Source organism: Elephantulus edwardii, unplaced genomic scaffold (assembly GCF_000299155.1).
Source record: "Elephantulus edwardii isolate Elephantulus edwardi_28Jun2011 unplaced genomic scaffold, EleEdw1.0 scaffold00127, whole genome shotgun sequence".
Taxonomy (NCBI): Eukaryota; Metazoa; Chordata; class Mammalia; order Macroscelidea; family Macroscelididae; genus Elephantulus; species Elephantulus edwardii.
In genome coordinates this window covers 4,305,083-4,324,417 of record NW_006399877.1, presented here as the reverse complement: position 1 = coordinate 4,324,417, position 19,335 = coordinate 4,305,083, and the positions used below count along the sequence as shown (strand labels likewise).

At 54.4% G+C, this 19,335-nt stretch overlaps 1 protein-coding gene across 1 annotated transcript in view; it reads left to right on the top strand.

The window, feature by feature from the left end:
- The window catches only part of AGAP1 (ArfGAP with GTPase domain, ankyrin repeat and PH domain 1), a 405,039-nt gene extending 385,928 nt beyond the window's left edge, over nucleotides 1-19,111 (top strand). The window contains exons 16-17 of the mRNA XM_006893452.1: nucleotides 17,805-18,060; nucleotides 18,906-19,111. Coding sequence (XP_006893514.1) covers nucleotides 17,805-18,060; nucleotides 18,906-19,109 — 460 coding nt within the window. The 3' untranslated portion in view covers nucleotides 19,110-19,111. The remainder of the gene's footprint in view (nucleotides 1-17,804; nucleotides 18,061-18,905) is intronic.
- Nucleotides 19,112-19,335: the final 224 nt, after the last annotated feature.

Here is a 19,335-nt window from a genome sequence, read left to right as displayed (position 1 = left end):
TTGGAACAAAGACGTGGCTGTCAGCTTCATAAAGGCACAGCCCTGGAAGCCCTCGAGGGCCAAGTGAAGGCCTTAGAAAGGGTCTGTTCTGTGACCCAGGCTGACAGTGGACTGTACCAGGGATTCTCAAGGTCTGGGACAAGTCACTGGAGAGAGAGGTCACGTTGGAGGAGGTCATGTGGGGAGAGAGGTCACCCTGGGGAGCCGTCACAGCAAATTCCACCTCAGTTATCATTCCCACATACTCTGGTTAATTACTGAGCAGAGAAGGACCCTTTCAAAGGACAGGTGTGGGGCCCCTGCTTGACCTGCAGTCAGGCTGCTGACTGAACCCTACAGACTTCTTCATGAACTTTCTCTGTAATCTGGGGGCAGGGGACACACCATGGCGGTCTGTGCTCGCTGGGGAATGCCAGAGAAACCACTACACCTGTACATGACCTGCACCAGCCATCCCACGTGAGTGAGGTATTAAATGTAATTGCAAGTAGAAAGAAAGGAGTTAGTTCTTAAATCTGTTAAATAAAAATTTTAAAAATCCCACCACACAAACATGTAACAACAGAAACCCAGCCGACAGTCCTCAAGTCAACTGTGGCTCATAACGACTGTGGAGGACAGAGAGAGCAGCCGTGGACTCTCCGAGGCTGCAGGTCTCCACAGAAGCACCTCGTGCCTACTTCCTCCTTTGGAGCAGATGGTGGGCTCGAACTGCCAGCCCTTCAGTCAGTACTCAGATGCCTTAACCACAGTGCCTCTGGAGTCCTTGCTGAATGAAGAGCATTAAATAAGTCCTGTCACCATGACTTCATCAGATAAAGGACATTGTGGTATCTGGAAGGTAGGAAAACCTCCGACTCGCTGCCGTCAGATCGACTCTGGCACACGAACGTCAGTCAGGTCAGTCGAGGCTCCTAACTGCCGTGTAGGAAGGACTGGAGCCGCCTGTGGGGTCTCCCGGGCTGTAAGCCTTTGGGGGTGACACTTCCCTGCGGTGAAGGGCGTCCTGAGGTCCTTTCTGAGTCACTGTTCCAGGATCTAGGCAGAAAGAAGCACAGCCCACAAACTTTTATTTTACGCCATCAAAGTCAGTGGCATTGAGCATTAAACTCAGTGTTAATTGTAGAAAATAAAACATCTGATCAATTTCTGCCTCCTGATCCCATTAGTTGGTGCTGTGATGGTTTAACTAAAGAGTATTGCTCTAGCTTGTTACTGAATGAGATCCCTGATGGCTTAGTAGGTTATGTGTTGGGCTACTCACTGAAAGGTCAGGGGTTCAAATCCACTAGCCTCTTTGCAGCAGACTGATCAAGCAGGTTCCTCCTGTGAGGATTGGGTTGAGACACCCTGTTGTGGGAGTATTACCAGGAGTCACGCTCCACTCAATGGCTGTACATTTGGTTTTGGAGATTTTTTTTTTTACATTAATTGGGCTTTTTTGAGAATCAATTTATATACTTGTGTGATCCAGACTTGAAATGTTTGGGGTCTGCCCCACCAGTGCCCTGCTGACCTTGTTTTTGTTGCTTTGTGCCATCAAGTCACCTGTGACTCATAGCCACCCTGTGTACATTAGCTCTGAAACCTGCCCTATCCTGAGCCAGTCTCGTTGTCTCCGCCACACACAATCCCATTGCTCCAACCACTAAGTCAATCCGTCTAATCCTGCGTCTTTCTCTGCTGCACTGTCCCTCTGCAAGGACTGGTCCCTCCTGGCCACGTGCCCAGAGCATGTGAGACGGAGCCTCAAAATCTTAACCTCCAGAGAGCAGCCTGGTTTCACCCTGTCCAAGACGGGCTTGTTTGTTCTCCTGGCAGTCCACAGTAGTTCGGCACTCTTCTCCAGCACATCTCAAAGGCATCGATCCTTCTTCTGTCTTCCTTAGTTGTTGTCCGGCTCTCTGACGTGCAGCAAATAATTACGAAGACCATGACCTGGATCAGGTACACCTTAGTCTCCAGACTGACATCATTGCTCTTCAGTACTCTAGAGAGGTCCTTACCAATGCAATTCATCTTTTGATTTCCTGACAGCTGGGAGTAAAACACTGTGCATTATATGGATTTTTTTTTCTCATGTTTTTAACCTGTAAAACTGATGGAGGAATAAGACTCTGCCATTATTCACTTGTTGGGGTTGTTTTAAAGGGGTATGTGGTATCATCACCCTGGAGTAGGATTCGTCGTGGCAGTGTAGATGGTTTCTGGAAAGCCGGACAATGTGCTGTCACTCAAGTGGACGGCAGGGGCCAGAAGTCCCAGCCCACTTGTCCATTAGCTGTATCTTTCATCTTGTTTACATGTCTTCAGAGTTTTTAAGGAAGTTAAAATGCAAAGGCATTTTCAGTGTCTTTTCTATTTGCATAATGTGCTCCCTGAAATCTTCCTTTTTTCCAAGGCTGTTTTATTCTCGTTATAATAATTTTGTTTATTTGTTCATTTCCTCATGTAGTAACCGTACACATTTTCCAATTCCTTTCTTTTTTCCTCCCCAGGAAAGAGAGCTACATTATGGAGACTCTGTGGTTCAAAGTCAATAGTCCTGTATGTTTAAAAAATCTTATACAGTGTAGCTAACGTCGCTGAATAGTTTGTGTAGGAATGGCCAAAATGGGAACCTAATTAGGTAGACTTTCACTGGAACCATCATAAAATGTAAGAAGACTGTAACTAGGAACTGTCACTTTAAAGGCACCGGGGAGTTTTTACTGAAAACCTGCTCTGTGTTTGTCCTCATGTGTTTACATTTCATGACCTGCAGCTTCCCTCCCCTGTGGTTTACCACCATGTGGCCCGTGCATCCTGGAAAAGCAGGCCTTGTTCCCTCGCTCACCTACGGCCAGCAAAGCCAAACCAGAACAGACCAAGCTATTTAAATGAGTGGTGAAGGGGAGAAATTACGGGTCAAAGCCAGGTCTGGGAGACTCAGAGGAGGTGTTAGGGACCTCTCTCAGGAGTCTGATGTGGGAGTTGTTAGTTGCTGAGACTGGAGCTCCTCACACATTCAAAGTCAGCTGCCATCTCTGAGTCGGGCACCACTCTCCAGGTCTGCCGGTTGGGAGATTTGGTCATCATGCCATGGACATGCCGACCTTATTCTCTGAAGGGCAATTACATTTCTACCAATGTATCAACCCCTAATGTCTTGTTCCAGCGGTTGTTCTGGTTCATCTACATTTTGCAGATTTCTAGTTTCACGTCGTTGGACTTGACTGAGCGGAGCAGACCCGGTGTGAAGCCCTGTGAAAAGCCACCAGGTTGAGCTTACCGTTTGCCACCATTCCTCCCTGGCCCTGGTGTTTTCGATGAACAATCCACTTTGGCTTTTCCTCTCCTGGGTGTTTAAAATGCTCTGGAGCGCACCCAGAAGGGCTCGTATCCATTTTACAGTATTCCAAGCGGAGAAAAGGGGCCGTTTCTCTTCCCTTATCTGTTTGTGGTGTGGTCTGTTCCAAAGCAGATCACATCAACCACTGCTGTGGTGACAGTCATTCCCTGTCATGGGGCTGCCCCCCCAGCTGCTGGGAAGGCCACCTCTGTGGCTTCATGCCACATTACACGGCTGCTCCCCACAAGCCAGGCGTCCGGACAGTGTCAAAATGGTTCATGTAACTCAGCAGTGAAGGTTGCACGGACACACACACTCACACACACACACCCGTATCTTGCACCAGAATGCAGTCTGCTTTTATAAAGCTGGCTTCGAGCAAAGTCACAAGGCGTGGACACTAGTGGTTAGCCAGGACAACAGACCCCCCCAGGAGGGGACTTGGGGTGAGGAGGACTTGGGGCGAGGAGGACTTGGGGCGAGGAGGACGTGGGAGTTGTGGGCACAGGTTCAGAAGGACTCTTCGCTCTTGCTCTCCTTAAGTTGTGAGGAATTATGGTGGCATAGTGAGTTTTGCGACTAACCAAATGGTTGGAAGTTCAAGTCCACCAGCTGCACTGAGGGAGAAAGCAGGGCAGTTTCCTGTCACAGAGAAGCCGCTGGAGGCCTCTGAGAGCCAAGGCCAACCTGGCAGTGGTGGGTGACTTGTGGGGCAGGTCCTTACAGGGCTCAGGGACTGAGCTTTCAGTTACTAACCGGAAGGTCAGCAGCTGCTTGGTGCGAGGAAGACATCCTGGTCCGCCCCCGTGAAGACGAGGCCACAGAGCCCCTGCGGGGCGCTTCTGCTCTCTCCTGGGGGTCGCTGTGGGTTGAGATTGTCTCAATGGCAATGGGTTTGTGTTTGTGCTGTTTTTATAATTGCCTGAAAAATGTCTTCCTCTCCTCTCCCCCACTGGCACCCCCAGTGATGAACCCCCACTCTCCAGTTCCTGGGGACCTGGCTCACTGTCAGAGCCTGCCCTGACATCAGTGCTGTCACCTACACATGAGACTTAGGTGGCACTGGCTGGTGTCTGTACATCTAGGCACTCACTTTGGGGGACCCAGATGCGGTTCTCCCCACTTCCATACTGTCCTGAATGTCTGTGAGAGCTGTTACCTCAAGGCCTGGGGTGCAGCTGACCCAAGCCGTGCTGGTATCGCTAGCTTCCGGTCCATGTGAGGTTGGATGGTCAATGAGGATAGCAGAATTGATGCCTTTGAATCGTGGGGGCTGAGAGGATTGACGACGCCCTGGGTTGCCGTAAGAGCAGAGACTCCAGTCTGTGGACAAGTGCGGCCAGCGCGTCCCTGAGAAGCAAGGATGGTGAGGCTTCTCTCGCACTGTGGGCATGTCGGCGGGAGGGGCCAGTCTCTGGAGAAGGACGTCATGCTTGGGGAAGTCAAAGGCCGCACAAACGAGGAAGACCTTCAACAGGATGGGCTGCCACGTGACTGCAGCAGTGAGGCCACGAGGTCGTGGGGGCCCCGTGGAGGCTGTGGGGGGCCCATGAAGGTCATGGGGGTCCTGCCGAGGTCTTAGGGGTTGTGGGGTCCTTCAGAGGCCTTAGGGGTCATCATGGGGGCTCAGTGAGGGTCATAGGGGCCCCACAGGGGTCATGGGCATCCTTCAGAGGTCTTAGGGGTCATCATAGGGTCCCAGCGAGGGTCATAGGGGTCCTGCGGGGGTCACGGGGGTGGTGTCTGATTGGCAGGGCTTCGTTGTTTTTTTTCAGAGTTGCAGTGAGTCGTCTCTGCCTCAGTGGTACCTAATAATTGACTGTATTTAAACTCCACAATCCTGCCCCCCTGTCCCCCAGCGTCAGCCCTCCTCAGCCAACGAGCGTGAGCTGCACCCCTGGACGCAGGGGTCGCTGTGCGTGGAATCTGCCCGATGGCCGTGTGCTCAGTGTGGGTAGTGCATGGACATGGCGGCTGCGTCCCAGGCACTGGGTTCATGTGATGGTTAGGGTACCGAGTGTTCTGTACTCCGAGGCCAGTGCTCAGGTGACTTTCAGGTGACTCTCAGGTGACTGCCAGGTGACTGTGCTGGCCTGTCCTCTGCCTGCTGTGACGTGGACGTGGACCACTCTGGAGAGCCTGGACTGGCGATGTGACAGGTCGCTCTTGCTCCTCCCCTGACATGCTTTCCCCTCGGCTTTGCCACGTTCTGAGTAGACGTAGGAGTGCCCTGGCACTCAGAGAGCCGTGTGGGGGTCACCTCAGGAGGGCCCACCCCAAGCCTGAGTTACACAGCTGCACCTTGGTGAAGAGAACCAGAAAAATAGCCTCCATCAAGTCAGCTTCCAGCTGGCAGTGGCCGCGCACACATCACAGGAGAACTGTGCTCCTAGGGGTGTTCAGGGCCTGACTTACCAGAAGCCGACAGCCAGACTTGCTTCTGCCCCCCCTTTAGGTGCCTTCGAACCTCTAACCCTTCCTTCAGCAGCCACACAAGCTAACTGCACGTACCACTCTAACCAGGACCGAGCCAGTGACCACTGCAGACAGCCCTGACCAGCCCTGTGGGCTTCCCAGGGCCTGTGTCTTTATGGAAGGCGCCTGGCTCGAGTTGTTCACAGGGCTGATAACCTAAATGTCAGCAGTTCAAATCCACCAGCCGCTCCGAGGGGGCAAGATGAACAATCTGTCCTCATGAAGATTTACAGCCTGGGACACCCCATGGGGGAAGGGGTCGCTGTGAGCTGTATTAACTCAGAAACAACAGGTAGTCCTGAGAGAAGTGGGCTGGCTTGGGTTCACAGCTGTGTAACCACTCACCCCCAGGGCCTGGAGCCAACCAGATCCCAGCGAGTTGGTCCTGGGAGACTCTCCCAGTGACCTCCTGTGAGGGAACTGTGCACCAAAGGGCTGTAGTTGTTGTTGTTGGTGGTGGTGGTGGTGGTGGTGGTGGTGTGTGCTGTCTAGTCGGAACCAGCCCACAGCTGAGCCTCCAGCAGTTTTCAGAGACAGTAATGAACCACATGCCTTTGCAGTGACTGAGTTTTCAGAAATGGGTTGCCAGGCCTTTCTTCCAAGGTGCCTCTGGGCAGACTCAAACGTTCAGCTTTTGGTTAGCAATCAGGTGTTGAACAATTGCATCACCCTAGGACCCTGTTACTTGCGTCCCGTCCAGGGGGCAAAGGCTGAGCTGCTGGACACAGGACACAGCAGCCTCTCTCGCTGCTGCCCCACCACCCTGTGCCTTCACCAGCCCACTGAAGAGACGTAATAAGCCTAATATAGTTGACTTTATTTAATTAATAACGATCCTGTTCTTTTCCTAGGCGCTCATAAAACACCCTCCAGGTTGCAAAAACACTCCTAGTATCGATCAGAAGTCAGGCGGGGGATATTTATTTTGTCTTTGCCCACGAACATAAATCCTCGTCCGAGTTGGGAATTTACAGTGGCCAGCTTCTTAAAAGCTTTCTGTAATTAAGGACCACAGAGCCATCCGTCTTTGTTGCTGGCCGGGTTCTGCCGGCTGCGGCCAGGCCGCCCTTAGCAACGCCCTGGAGAAGGCATGCGTGCAGCCACCGGCCACTGCCCCCTGCCCCGCAGCGAGAGGAAGCCCTGTGTGTTCTTAGCACATTGTTCCAGCCCCCTGGTCCATGCCTGCGCTCCGGTTCCTGTTTTGCTTATGGCAGGAAGACTCTAGAAATTCCTTGCTGCCAGCTCTTTCTCCTCCTGCCGTTTCTCCGGCTCAGTCACCACCACATGCCAGGCGGGGTTGCCCTGCTCCAGCGCCCCACTTCACGTCCTCCGCTGGGCACACTGCACAGATCTTCCTTCAGCCGCCTGGGGAGGGGCGCCTCCCAACCTGGGGCCTGGGGGGTGGAGGGGAGCACAGCTGGGCAGGGACAAGGGACGGTGCTTCCAGGAGATCCGGGACAGACACCAGAGACCGTTCTTCTTACGGAGTTTTGTTTTTAACATATTGTAGGAGGTGTTTTGATTAAAATGGGCATTTTTACCTTGATGGGGCTGGGCCCTCTGGGGAAAGGCAGTTGCTGGAGGGTCTTTAGAAAAACAGTAAATGTAGGGGGTCCTTCATGGGGGTTTGCCAGCTGGAGGCTAAAATATTAAAGGACATGCTTCACACCACCCTAAGATAGTCCCATCACCCCAAAAGAGCCACACTCCCCACAGTAGTAACCCCACCCCCGAGAGACTCAAGCTCATTACCTTTTGTTAGGTTCCAGTTCTTCGTGGCCTAAAGGTGGGTTTGACCTACGAGCCAACTTTTCCATTATCAGCTGAGCACTTCACCGCTGCACCACCCGGCCTCATCCGTCAGTCCGAATGTGAAGGTGCTGGCCCGTGGCAGTGCCCTGTGGGCCCAGGCTCTGTGAGTGGGATGCGGGGCACCTGTACTGCGTTCTCTCACAAGCTCAGGCAGCGCTCAGAGTTGGCAGGCTCGGTGCCAGACCCCCCGCAGCAAAGCACAAGCTGCACTAGACCGGGGTCCACGGATTTGGGCTTCCCAGTGCACAGGGAGGGTATGTTTACACGACCCTGCAGGCCAGGAAGTGGGCAGTAACAGCCTGGAGACGTGTTCAAAAGCGTGGGACTTACCAGGGTGAGCACACACTGTTGGGAAATGATGCCCGTGGACTCGGTGGGAGCAGGGTGGCAGCACGCCTTCCATTTGTGGAATGACATCATCGATGCGCACGGAGCCAGACGTCTGCCCACGTGGGGGTCCTGTGCTTTCTGTCGTGTGTTTCACACCGTGGACTCCTTGCTCAGTCTGGAGCAGGTTCAGGGGCCGGGAATAGAATCAGAAAGTGGAGCCGTGCCGTGGATCCAGACTGTCCAGTAAAAGGAATATTCTAGATGGTGCTGTCCAGGGTGCACCCCTGGCTGCTTCATTGTGACTCATGTTTGTTGAACACTCATCACCCGGCAGCACGGCTCCGACTTCTTCTCTGACGTGACTCCTAGTCCTTCTCCAGCCTGAACAGCCAGGCATGGAGAGGCCAGAGAGAAGGAGTGTGTGGTGGGGTACAGCTGGACCTGGGATCCTGCGCCCCAGGACGGTGGCTGTGAAGATGGGGACAGAGCTGGGCAGGACTCCTGGGGTCAGCCGCTCTGCCAGTCGAGTTAGGTGGCTTCTCTTCCTCCCACTTAGCTCGCCAGCAGTTAGTGGAATCACCCCACAGTACTGATGGATGGAGAGGAGATTGAAAATGCCAGTAGCTTCATCTTGCTTGGATCCACAATTAACACCCTTGGTACCAGCAGTAAAGAAATAAGGTGATGCACTGCACTAGGAAAATCTGCAGTTTAGGACCTGTCCAAATTATTGAGGGGTAATGATATCCATTTGAGAACTAAGGTGTATCTAAGTCATAGTCTTTCCAATTACTTGCTGTGCATTTGAGAGCTGGACAACGAATAAGGCTGACAGAAGAATTGACACCTTTGAGCTGTGGTGTTGGAGAAGTGCACTGAACATCCCATGGACGGCCAGGAGAACAAACAGATCTGTCTTGGAGAGGGTGCAGCTGGAGTGCTCTTTTGAGGCAAGAATGATGAGGCTTTGCCTCACATACTTTGGACATGTTGCTAAGAGGGCCTGTTCCTTGGAGAGGGACGTGATGCTGGGAAGGGTGGAGGGTCAGTGATGGAGAGGACGACCCTCAGGTTTGCTGATGTAGTGACTGCTGGAATGGGCTCCGGGGTGTCGGAAAGTGTGAGGATGGTGCAGGATGGAGCAGGGGTCAGATCTTTTGTTCAGAGGGTCACTGCGAGTCGTACTTGACTGGACAGCACCTAACAACAACAACATTGGGCAAGGAAGAAAGAGAACCAAGGGCTGGTAGATACGTGTGTATCACGGTGTTGGTGAAGGGTACTGAGAACAGTGCAGGACCACTAGGGGCTGGAGGGTGGTGCAGGACCCAGCATGGTGCTGTCCTGTGGTTTACGGGTCACTATGAATGGAATGGACTTGGTGGCACCTAACAGCTGCGTTGTGGAAAATGTTCATCCCAGCAATCGGTACAGCACATATTTGGAAAGATGGAGGCTAAGCAAAAAGGAAGAGGACCTTCAGTGAGAAGGATTGACACCGTGACTGCAGCAGCGGGCCGGAGTATTACATAATGAGGATGACTCAGGACAGGATAGGTTCAGATCCATCCTTCACACGGCTGGTATGAGTTGTTCTCAGCCTGAGGGCACCGGACAGCAACATTAACCCGTTGAGGTGTTTTCTTATTCTGTGTAAGAGACCCAGCAGTGCTCTTGCCAGCACTACTTTTGTGTAAATAAACACACATTCAAGAACTGGCACCTGGAGCTGCTCGCTTGGCACTTAAAGCCTAAATTACCTGACCTGCGGCCCTCGAGTCCGTTCTGACTCACAGTGGCCCCCGTCAGGTGTCCGAGGCTGTTGTAGGAGGACGGCGTACATCCTTATCTTGAGGGGCAGCTGGTGGAGTCAGCCAGCAGTCTCTAGATTAGCAGCGCTGCGCCCAGTGGGGCGTGGAGACCCGCAGGTGAAGGTGGAGGATGGGGGGAGGAGGTTGTTGGTGTTGAGAGTCCTGGCCGTGGGCTCCCCAGGGCTGACCCCTGTGCCCCCACCACCACCAGGGTTCAGTGATGAGTGGCATGGCTGGTGACACCTCATCCTTTGTTCTGGCCCCACAATGGGAATGATGCTATAAATGCCCAATCTTGTCCTCAATACACTCATTTTATCCCATGGTCCCTAATACTCCTCTTGATGGTCATCCCTGACAGTCGCCGTTCGGCTGTGCATCACCTGTCTTGACTGACCTGACCTTGGAGTTGTTGAGATGGCACTGGCCAGCCCATGCCAGCATGAGTAGTCCCTGCCTGGTGTGGTGTTGGCCCTCTGCAGCCCTCCTCCGCCCTTCCCACAGGGTCCTTAGTAGAGGAGGAGACACCTTCCTGCAGCCCAGCCGTCCCCTGGTCTCTGTATGCTTGGAGTCCGTCTTGAAGATGGCCAGGGCCTCATGCTGCTGTCCTTGTCGGCTGCCCTGTTTCCAACAAGGAAGGGCTGTGTCTGTCCATCCCAACATCAGTCCTTCCTACCCCCTGGGAGGTTTGGACCACCACTGACTGGTCTCCTGAGGCCTCTCCTTCCCACCACAGTTCCTCCCCACATGTACCTTTGCAGCTCTGCCACCACCAGGGCGTGTCAGGGGACCCTCCGGAGCCCTGTGTGACTGAGAGACAGCAGTAAAGCTGGGGACCGTCCTCATCTGTCCCTCTGGGCACAGGTCAGTCCTGACCCGTCACACAGCGATGCACAAGCTCTCACGCACAGGCCATCCACGGCTGTCACTCACGAGGTCCACTGTGCAGGCAGGCACGAAATCTTCAGTTTGGGGGAGATGGTCAGAGTGGTGGATGGAGCCCTACTGCGTCACCAACCCTCAAGGTCAGGGACGGCCATGCGGTGCATCCATCTCCAAGCCTGCAAATCCCAGGAGACTCAGACGAGCCTCAGCTCCTGTGACCTGGCCCCCCCGTCACCCTCCGTCCCAGGCCGGGGGCCCCAGCAGGAGAAACAGCAAGCCTCTCACAAGGATTTCATCCTGGGCCATTTTCCTTCCTGGGGAGTGTGCTGGGGATTCTTGTTAGGTGCCATCAAGTCGAGTATGACCCATCGTGACCCTGTGAACAGCAAGTCCTGTCCCGTGCCGTCCTCATCATCTCGGACACACTTGAGTCCATAGCTGCGGTCACTGTGTCAGTCCGTCTGGTTGAAGGTCTTCTCCTTTGCTGACTCTTCACCTTGTCAAGCTTGATGTCACTCTCCAAGGAAAAGCCTCTTCTGCCCAAAGTACAAGAGATGAAGCTTCGCCCTCTTCCTCCAAGGAGTACTCTGCACTTTTCCAAGATATACACTGTTCATTCTTTCGGTACTCCATGGAGTAACCAGTACTCTTGTCGAACATTAAGGAGGAAAACACTGTTTTGTGTGTCCTGTACTCCACTGGCCTCCTTTATTTGGGGGGCTTGGTCATCTGTCCTCCTCCTGGGGTCCACCCTCCGCCCGTGTGCTCTGGCTCTGTGGGGTTGATTTATTTAAAGGTATGTCACCACGGGGCTCAGTGAGGAGTGGACCTGCTTTCTGCTGACGGCTGGCCGCTCCAATAATTCATTTTTTAGCTCATTAGCTAACAGGAGATGTGAGCCGTTGTCTCTGGGGCCTTGGAATGAGGACGTGATCTACTACCAGCCGTGTTGCTCTTGAACTGGCCTTCCTCGGGGAGCTGAGGAGGCCCGGCAAGTTGAGCGGGGGTCCCAGAAGGAAGATGGGGCGTCAGAGTCACAGTCAGAGTATTTGTGCTTCCATGTCGGGACTTCTGCAGGGGGAAGGGTGTGAGAATTCACATAGAGGAAAGGTGGTTTCAGAATCCCTGACTTGGACGCAGTAACCCGTCAGCAGGTGAGAACCATGGCAGTGCATGATTGTCCAGAAAAGCAGGTGGTGGGCAGGACAGAGTGGACCCTGATACCGCCCAGGACTGAGGACCTCTGCACCTTCCCAGCCGTCAGGGCTCCAGCCATCACCGTGCTGAGCCAGGTCAGTCTTGAGGGATTCGTATGAGCAGGAAACCATAGCACAGGGGGTCTGCGCCCCCTCCCCATCCCCGCGTGGCACACACACGCCCCTCCGGGGGCCGGAACTCTTAGCAATGCCCCTCCCTCCAGTGGCTCCGGCGTGGACAGCACCCTTTGTGCCTTATCCAAACACCTGATTGCAAGTCCTGACAAGCTCCCTCTGTCCTCGGGTCTCCATCACCACGAGGAGCGCAGACCCGGGGGCCAGGGAGCTTCCAGACTTGCCGACAGCCATGCCGTGGAGAACAGGGTGACGCGCCCGGCTGGTGCACTCACACACCCGCAGCTGCACGCAGCCCATAGTCCCAGTGACCAGGACACTCCCTGCCCCCTATGGTGACATCAGAGTCAGTCTCCACCACTGGTGTGCTGAGGTGGGCAGTGACCAGGGAGGCATCTGCAGGTGGTTCTAATCACAGTGTAATGGTAATACAGGAATGAGCGGGGCCCCAGAAACCCACGTCAGAGACCTGCTTTCCTGCTGGTTGATCTCGAGCCCTTGAGGACAGTTGTGCCTGGCACAGACAGGGACATGGCGGTGACCTTACTTCCCAACGCCCTTCCGGTTTCTAGAACATTCTGGCTGCACGTCCCTGTCGGACCAGCATCGGCGTGGAACAGTGTGCCCTGTGGTGCCAGTCGTGAGGTGGGGTCTCTGCTCCAGGAGGGCCAGAGCAGCCAGGATAGAGCAGCTCGGGGGGGCAGCGGGGGTGGCCAAGGGGACATGGACGCCAAAGGAAGTGGACACTCCAGGAAGTCAGACTCGGAGAACCTCCACTTTGTACCGTGCTCATTGGTGACCTGTTCTCTGCATTTGAGTTGTTCGAGGCTTAAAATCCCAAACCCACACCTCTTGCCGCTGAGCCGCTTTCAACTTGTAAGGACTGTACAGACCAGAGAAGTGCTGCACACGCTAAGGAGCTCTGGGTATCACATGCTGCGCTGTGACCAGAAGGTCGGTGTTTCAAATCCACCAGCTGCTCCTTACGAGAAAGATGGACTTTGTCCTCCCACCAAGACCAGGCGCACCTTAGTCTTTCAGTGAACGACATCCTCCAGGAATGCTGGTGGTGCAATGGTCAGTGTCAGCTGCAGACCGGAAAGGCCAGTTCACAGAAACCCAGTGGGGGGCTCCCCATGGATCAATAGTGAGTCAGCCTTTACTGAAGGAGCCCTTGTGGCATAGTGGATTAAGCAATGAACTGCTGACCAAAAGGTGGCTGGTGTGAAACCACCAGCCTCGTCTGCTTCCATAAAAACCAGCCCTGGGGACACACTGTCCCCCTCCTGACCTGTAGAAGCACTGTGTGTCAGCACTGAGCTAGTTACGGCGGGAGAATGGGTTCATCTTGAGAAGTAGATGCCACGTTGTTGTTGTTGTTCCTCAGAGCAGCTGGTGGTTCATGCAACTGGCTTCCCAATACCACTGCACCACCAGAGTTCCTTGGAGGATGTCCACTTCAAAGACTAAGGTGCGCCTGACCCAAGCCACAGACGTACGAGCCTCATGTGAGAGTTGGACAGTGAATAAGGATGACTGAGGAATCGGTGCCTTTGAGCCGTGGTGCTGGAGAGGACTGAGTATTGCACGAGCTGCCAGGAGAAGCAGTCGTCCGTCCTGGAGAAAGAGCCGCCAGGGTGCACAGGGGAGGCAGGGGGGGTCCGGCTCTGCCTCGTGTGCTCTGCATGTATTATCAGGAGGGACCAGTCCTCGGAAGAAGACGTCATGCTGGGGAAACTTAGAGGGCCAGTGAACGAGATGAAGACCCTCGATGAGATGGGCTGACACCGGGGCTACAGCAGTGGGCTTGAGCGGGGGGGAGGCTGTGCGGACGGCACCGGACAGGCAGGGTTCAGCTCTGTCGTAGAGTGTTAAGAGCCGTAGTTGATTCTGTGGCACCTGATAACAACACTGACGACAGTCGCCCTCAGACCCCTCTCAGTACCCGAGGCTGGTCACCCATCAGCTCACCGAGTGTTCCTACATTCCATGTAAGCCATCCCTCAAAGAATGCTCCTGAGTGATAGCTGTTCGCAGCCCGGCAGAACCTGGACCTGCCTCTATGGTGTCAACAACACTGATGTTTTTTCCAAAACAAAGCACCCGTCACGCTCACTCTGCGGTCGTGGCTCAGTTTCTCGCAGACACAGTTCACGCACGAAGGGTTTGACTGCCGTGCATCGTGGTCTGTCATACGTGTCTCCCTGCAGCCTGGGCTCCCTCGGTCTCTGTCACTGCGGGCCCTCACGCCATACTTGACACTTCGCCATGTTGTACATGGATGGATTCAACGTCATTTCCATACGCACTGAAAAGACTGTGTGGCTGCTTTGTCACTATCCTCGCTTTACTAGGGGACCCTGGAACTGACCCCCCCCAGTGTCTCTGACGTAGGCTGTACTCAGACACGTGCAGGATACAGGCCATTCTGCTGAGGTGACTACACTGGGAGGACAGAGTCTCCCCAACAGTTCCCTGACTGCAGGAGGGAATTCTAAGCTCATGGTCATTCTTTGCTGGGGGTTTTAATGTGCAAAGGACCATTTTATAATTGCAGCAAGGACAATGGGTGTTGTTGTTGTGGACCGTCCAGTCAGAACTAACCATAGCTGACCCCCTAGTGAGTTTTCAAAGGCAGTAAGTTGCACTGGAGGAGACTGGCCATCTCTGTCCCAAGGAGCACCTAGTGGGTTTGAATCACTTGCCTTTGATACTGCAGCACAACTTCTTACCACTAGGCCACCTCGTGAAATCTCTGGTTTATCTTCAGATTATTTGGCAGTGACCATGAAAACTCACCAGAACAGAAGGCTGGCTGTAGTGGGAGTCAGCTCGGTGGTTTTCAGTCTTCCCCATGGATGGATTTGAGCAGGGCCAGAGCTCAGAAGGCCGCTGGGGGCTGGAAGATGAGCACAGGGAGGTGGGAGCCCACAGAGGGAGCAGGGCGAGTGCTGACCTTGAGGGGAGTGCAGTTAACTTCCCAAACAAATCTGGTAAATGCCTAACAGAAAGCCGAAGTGAAGTGCATGCGCATGCGTTACAAACCTGCACTCCCATCACAATGAAATTGCAAGACTCCAGGAGATTTCTTCATTCTCCTTTTTCATTTCATTCAAGTGTTAGTCTCCCTTTATAAATGACAATTTACAGCATCACAGTTTTGTAATTTGGGGGCCTGTACAAGTTAATCCTGGTCATTTGTGGTAACAGTTTTTTATAACAAAAGAAACTTTTGTAAGTATTTTTGCACTGTCCTTCATGGCCCCCTGAGCCTGCAGTTTGGGGACCCTGGGGACCCGATAACCAATAACCAGCTGTAGCCAAATGTTTGCCCTGGACATCTTGAATGAAAAGAGCCAGAGGTCACCCTGGGGTCGCTCACATGGACCAGGAAGTGATGCACAACTAATCCAGGTTTACCCCTGGAAGAGTTTGTTTGCCTAAGTATTTAAAACCAGATTAGGGCTAACCTGACCCTAGATTAGATTACCAGGGGCAGTGTCAACATCCGAAAGGGGTGGGCAGCCCTTTGCTGCCGCTGGAAGAAGAATGTCCCTTTTAGAACCTCACCAGGCCCAAAGGGAGTCTTGTAGCTCTTGGCACCCATTATCCCCTGGAGAAAGTTCTGGAATGAGGTGGACTGCTGGGAATGGGTGGCTCTGCGGGATGCTGGTGACTCTGTCTGCACACACAGCATCCCTCCCAAGGCTGGAGGTGCCTGTCATAGCTCACTGTCTCTTCTGTCGTTTTTGGTCTCCCCTGTGGACAGCTGGGGGCTTTGGGGGACACACTGGGGCCCCAGTCTCCGGAGGTGCCTGTCATAGGTCACTGTCTCTTCTGTTGTTTTTTGTTTTCTCTGTGGACAGCGGGGCTGCTGAGTTGTTGGTATCCTTGCATCCAACCCTCTCAGAGAAACCAGTCTGTCAGGGGAGCTGAGGAGCCCACGCCCACACCCCTGGGAGCGCCTACCCTCCTCTGCCCAGTCCAAGTACTGCTATTCCTCCCTTCCCCCTCTTCCTTCCTTTGTTTTCCTCTCTCCTGGCTGGTGTAGAAGGGTAAATGGGGTTGGGGGGAAAAAAAGACCCTCAACCAGATAGATTGACATTGTGACTGTAACAATGGGGTACAGTGTACCAGAGAGTGAGGATGGCGCCAGACAGGACCGGGTTCAGATCTGCTGTTCACAGGGCTGCCGTGAGCTGTGCTCACCTCAAGGGTACTTCTCAACACAACTACCCCGTCCTCTCCTCTCCTCTCCCCCCTCCTCCCCCTCTCCCTTTCCCTCTCTCTTCCCCTCCCACCTGTCTTTCTTACTTGCCCACCTCTCTCTTCCCTCTCTTGTCCCTTTTCTCTCCAGTCTCCCATTCAGCCCTCCTCCTCAGCAGTATCCCCACCCCACTGTTATCCTGGAGGGGGAGGGGTTGGGGTGTGCATGTATGTATCACTCACACACACACACACACACACACACACACACACACACACACACACACCAGGCACTGTCTTATCAGCCAGGCTGTGCTGTCCAGCCCCCTCTCAACTCTGGCTGGGACACCATCTTGCTTCCTGGGCTTGATCCTGGAAACCTGTCCGCAGAAGACCCAACAGTTGTGGTCATTGAAGGAGGCGTGTTACCAGCCTTTCTCGAGTGTCCAGAAAGATAACGCATAGCGCTCAGTTCAGATTGTAGCTCTCTGAGCCTCCCCAGGGAGTCTGCTTTCTTATCTAGTGAAGAGTACATGTCAGCTGGAGGTTAGAGACCCTGGAGGGGTGAGCGTGTACACACTAGTGCACACCCCCCCAATGCCCCTGCACTCACACACAATGCAAATGCATAAGCGTGCTCACACGTGTGTACACTCACCCGTGATGTCCACGTGCCCACACGTGCGTGTGTCACACTCACACAGGGCAGCATCACTCATGGGGTGCACATACAATGCACACACAGTGCACATGCACCATGCAAGTTCACGCTCAACACTCTCACAGCACATGGACATGCACACACTTAGCGTGCAGTCATGATTCCTGTGCACACCCGCGTGCACTCATGCAGTGCGGGCACACACATGCACACACACACGCGCATGCACTCACTCCACGCGCAGTCTTGATTCCTGTGCACACTCACATGCACACATGCTGTTTGTGCGTGTGCACACACTCAGCTCACGGTCTTGATTCCTGTGCACACGTGCAAACACAGTGCAGACACCACATTCACACACGTGCACACATGTGTACACACACGTGCATGTACACAGTACACACAGTCACTATTCCTGTGCACACTCGTGTGCACACATGCAGTGCGTGCTCGCTATGTTAGTGCACATGTGCAGTCACAGTGTAGGCACACCGTGCACATGCACACACGTGCACACACTCACGTGTGCATGCTGTGCACACTCACTGCGTGCACATGTGCACGCACACACAGAGTGAACTAGGACATCACAGCCCACCTCCTTCTACCTGCCTCTGCTCACATTCCACTCCCACCTCCTTGCAAACTGGCCTCCCTGTGGCCTGAAGTGTCCCAACAGGCTGACCTCTAGTGGGTGGGCAGTTCTCCCAGGACACAGCTTCTGTACTGAAAGCTGACTGAGGGCAAGTGATGCTCTTAAATGTGGGCCTGCAGGCGGATGGCTTCAGCTGCCTCAGAAGCACCTTCACGGTCTGTGACTCCTCCAGAGGCCCAGCACGGCCTACAGTTTCCAGGTGGCACCAGCATCACCACCAGCAAGCCTCCCCAGGTGGTGTCCTGGTGTCCCCACGCCACTGCCCTCTGCCCAGCGTGAACATGGCCATCTGATGTCCCCACAGGGAGGAGAAGGAACGGTGGATCCGTGCCAAGTACGAGCAGAAACTCTTCCTGGCCCCTCTGCCCTGCTCTGAGCTGTCCCTGGGCCAGCTTCTGCTGCGGGCCACCGCCGACGAGGACCTGCGCACGGTCATTCTGCTGCTGGCACACGGCTCCCGGGACGAGGTGAACGAGACGTGCGGCGAGGGCGACGGCCGCACCGCCCTGCACCTGGCCTGCCGGAAGGGCAACGTGGTCCTGCTACAGCTTCTCATCTGGGTGAGTCCCCTCCCCGGCCTCCTCCTGGACCCCCGCCACTGGACCTTAGCTGGGTGCTCCCTTCACCTCCTACCTGGGTCTACGCTGCACCTTCCCCTTGCTCTCACGAGACTCTCACCTGGGGCTATGCACCTGGACTCTCCTGAGACCTCATCTGGCCTCACACCTCACCCAGCAGAGAACCAAGTTGCCTTGGTTTGTTGATCTGTTTTGGCAGCATTTTTTTAAATAGGAGACTATCTTCTACGAAAGGATGGGATTTGCCAGAGAAACAGAACCCATAAGTGGGGGGAGGTAGATAGAGATTAGATAGAGATAGAGATTAGTTGTAGAGTTACAGAGATAGAGGTAGATTAGATACTGATATAGAGGCAGAGATAGTACATGTGGATAGAGATATAGATTGGTGTAGAGGGAGATAGACAGCATGAGAGATTGGTTGATAGATTGTATTTTGGGGGGATTGGCTCCCCAGTTATGGAGGCCGGCAGCCCAGAACTCACGTGTCAGAAGGTCAACTAGAACCAGCAGTCCAGTAACTGAGCCCATCCAGCAGGTGGCTGGCTGGAAACCCATCAGGACATCAGGGCCCTGGGGCCTCTTTGAGGCAGAACCTTGCTCCTGGGAAGTCTCCCTTTTTGCTCCCTAGACCCACTGATTGGATCAGGCCCACGTTGTGGCGTGGACCTGCTTTCCTATGGCCAGCTGAGACTGCCGGTCACTAATATGTCCCCACCCTCACTGCAGTGTGACCAGACCCCTGGGTACCATGGCCCAGCCCCACTGACACCTGCTGTCACCCGCCTCCCCCTGGGAGGACGCTAACCGGCCCCTGTTGTCTGCAGTACGGCGTGGACGTCATGGCCCGGGACGCCCACGGGAACACGGCGCTGGCCTATGCCCGGCAGGCCTCCAGCCAGGAGTGCATCGAGGCCCTGCTCCAGTACGGTTGTCCTGACGAGCGCTTCGTGCTCATGGCCACCCCCAACCTGTCCCGGAAGAACAACAACCGCAACAACAGCAGCGGGAGGATGCCCACCATCATCTGAGGGGCGGGGACAGCACGTGAGTCCTCCTGGTGGTCACCTCCCCTGCCCATCCGCCCCGCCACGTCCCAGAACTCCAGGAGCCCCTCACGAGGGGCGAAGAGGAGGCAGGAGGCTGCATGATGGTTCCTGGTCCAGCCACAGCCCCTGAGCACACGCGGGAGACGCCGGCGGGCCTCGATCCTCTGATGATAGCACAGGACTGTGTCCGGCACCTTGTCCTCGTCCT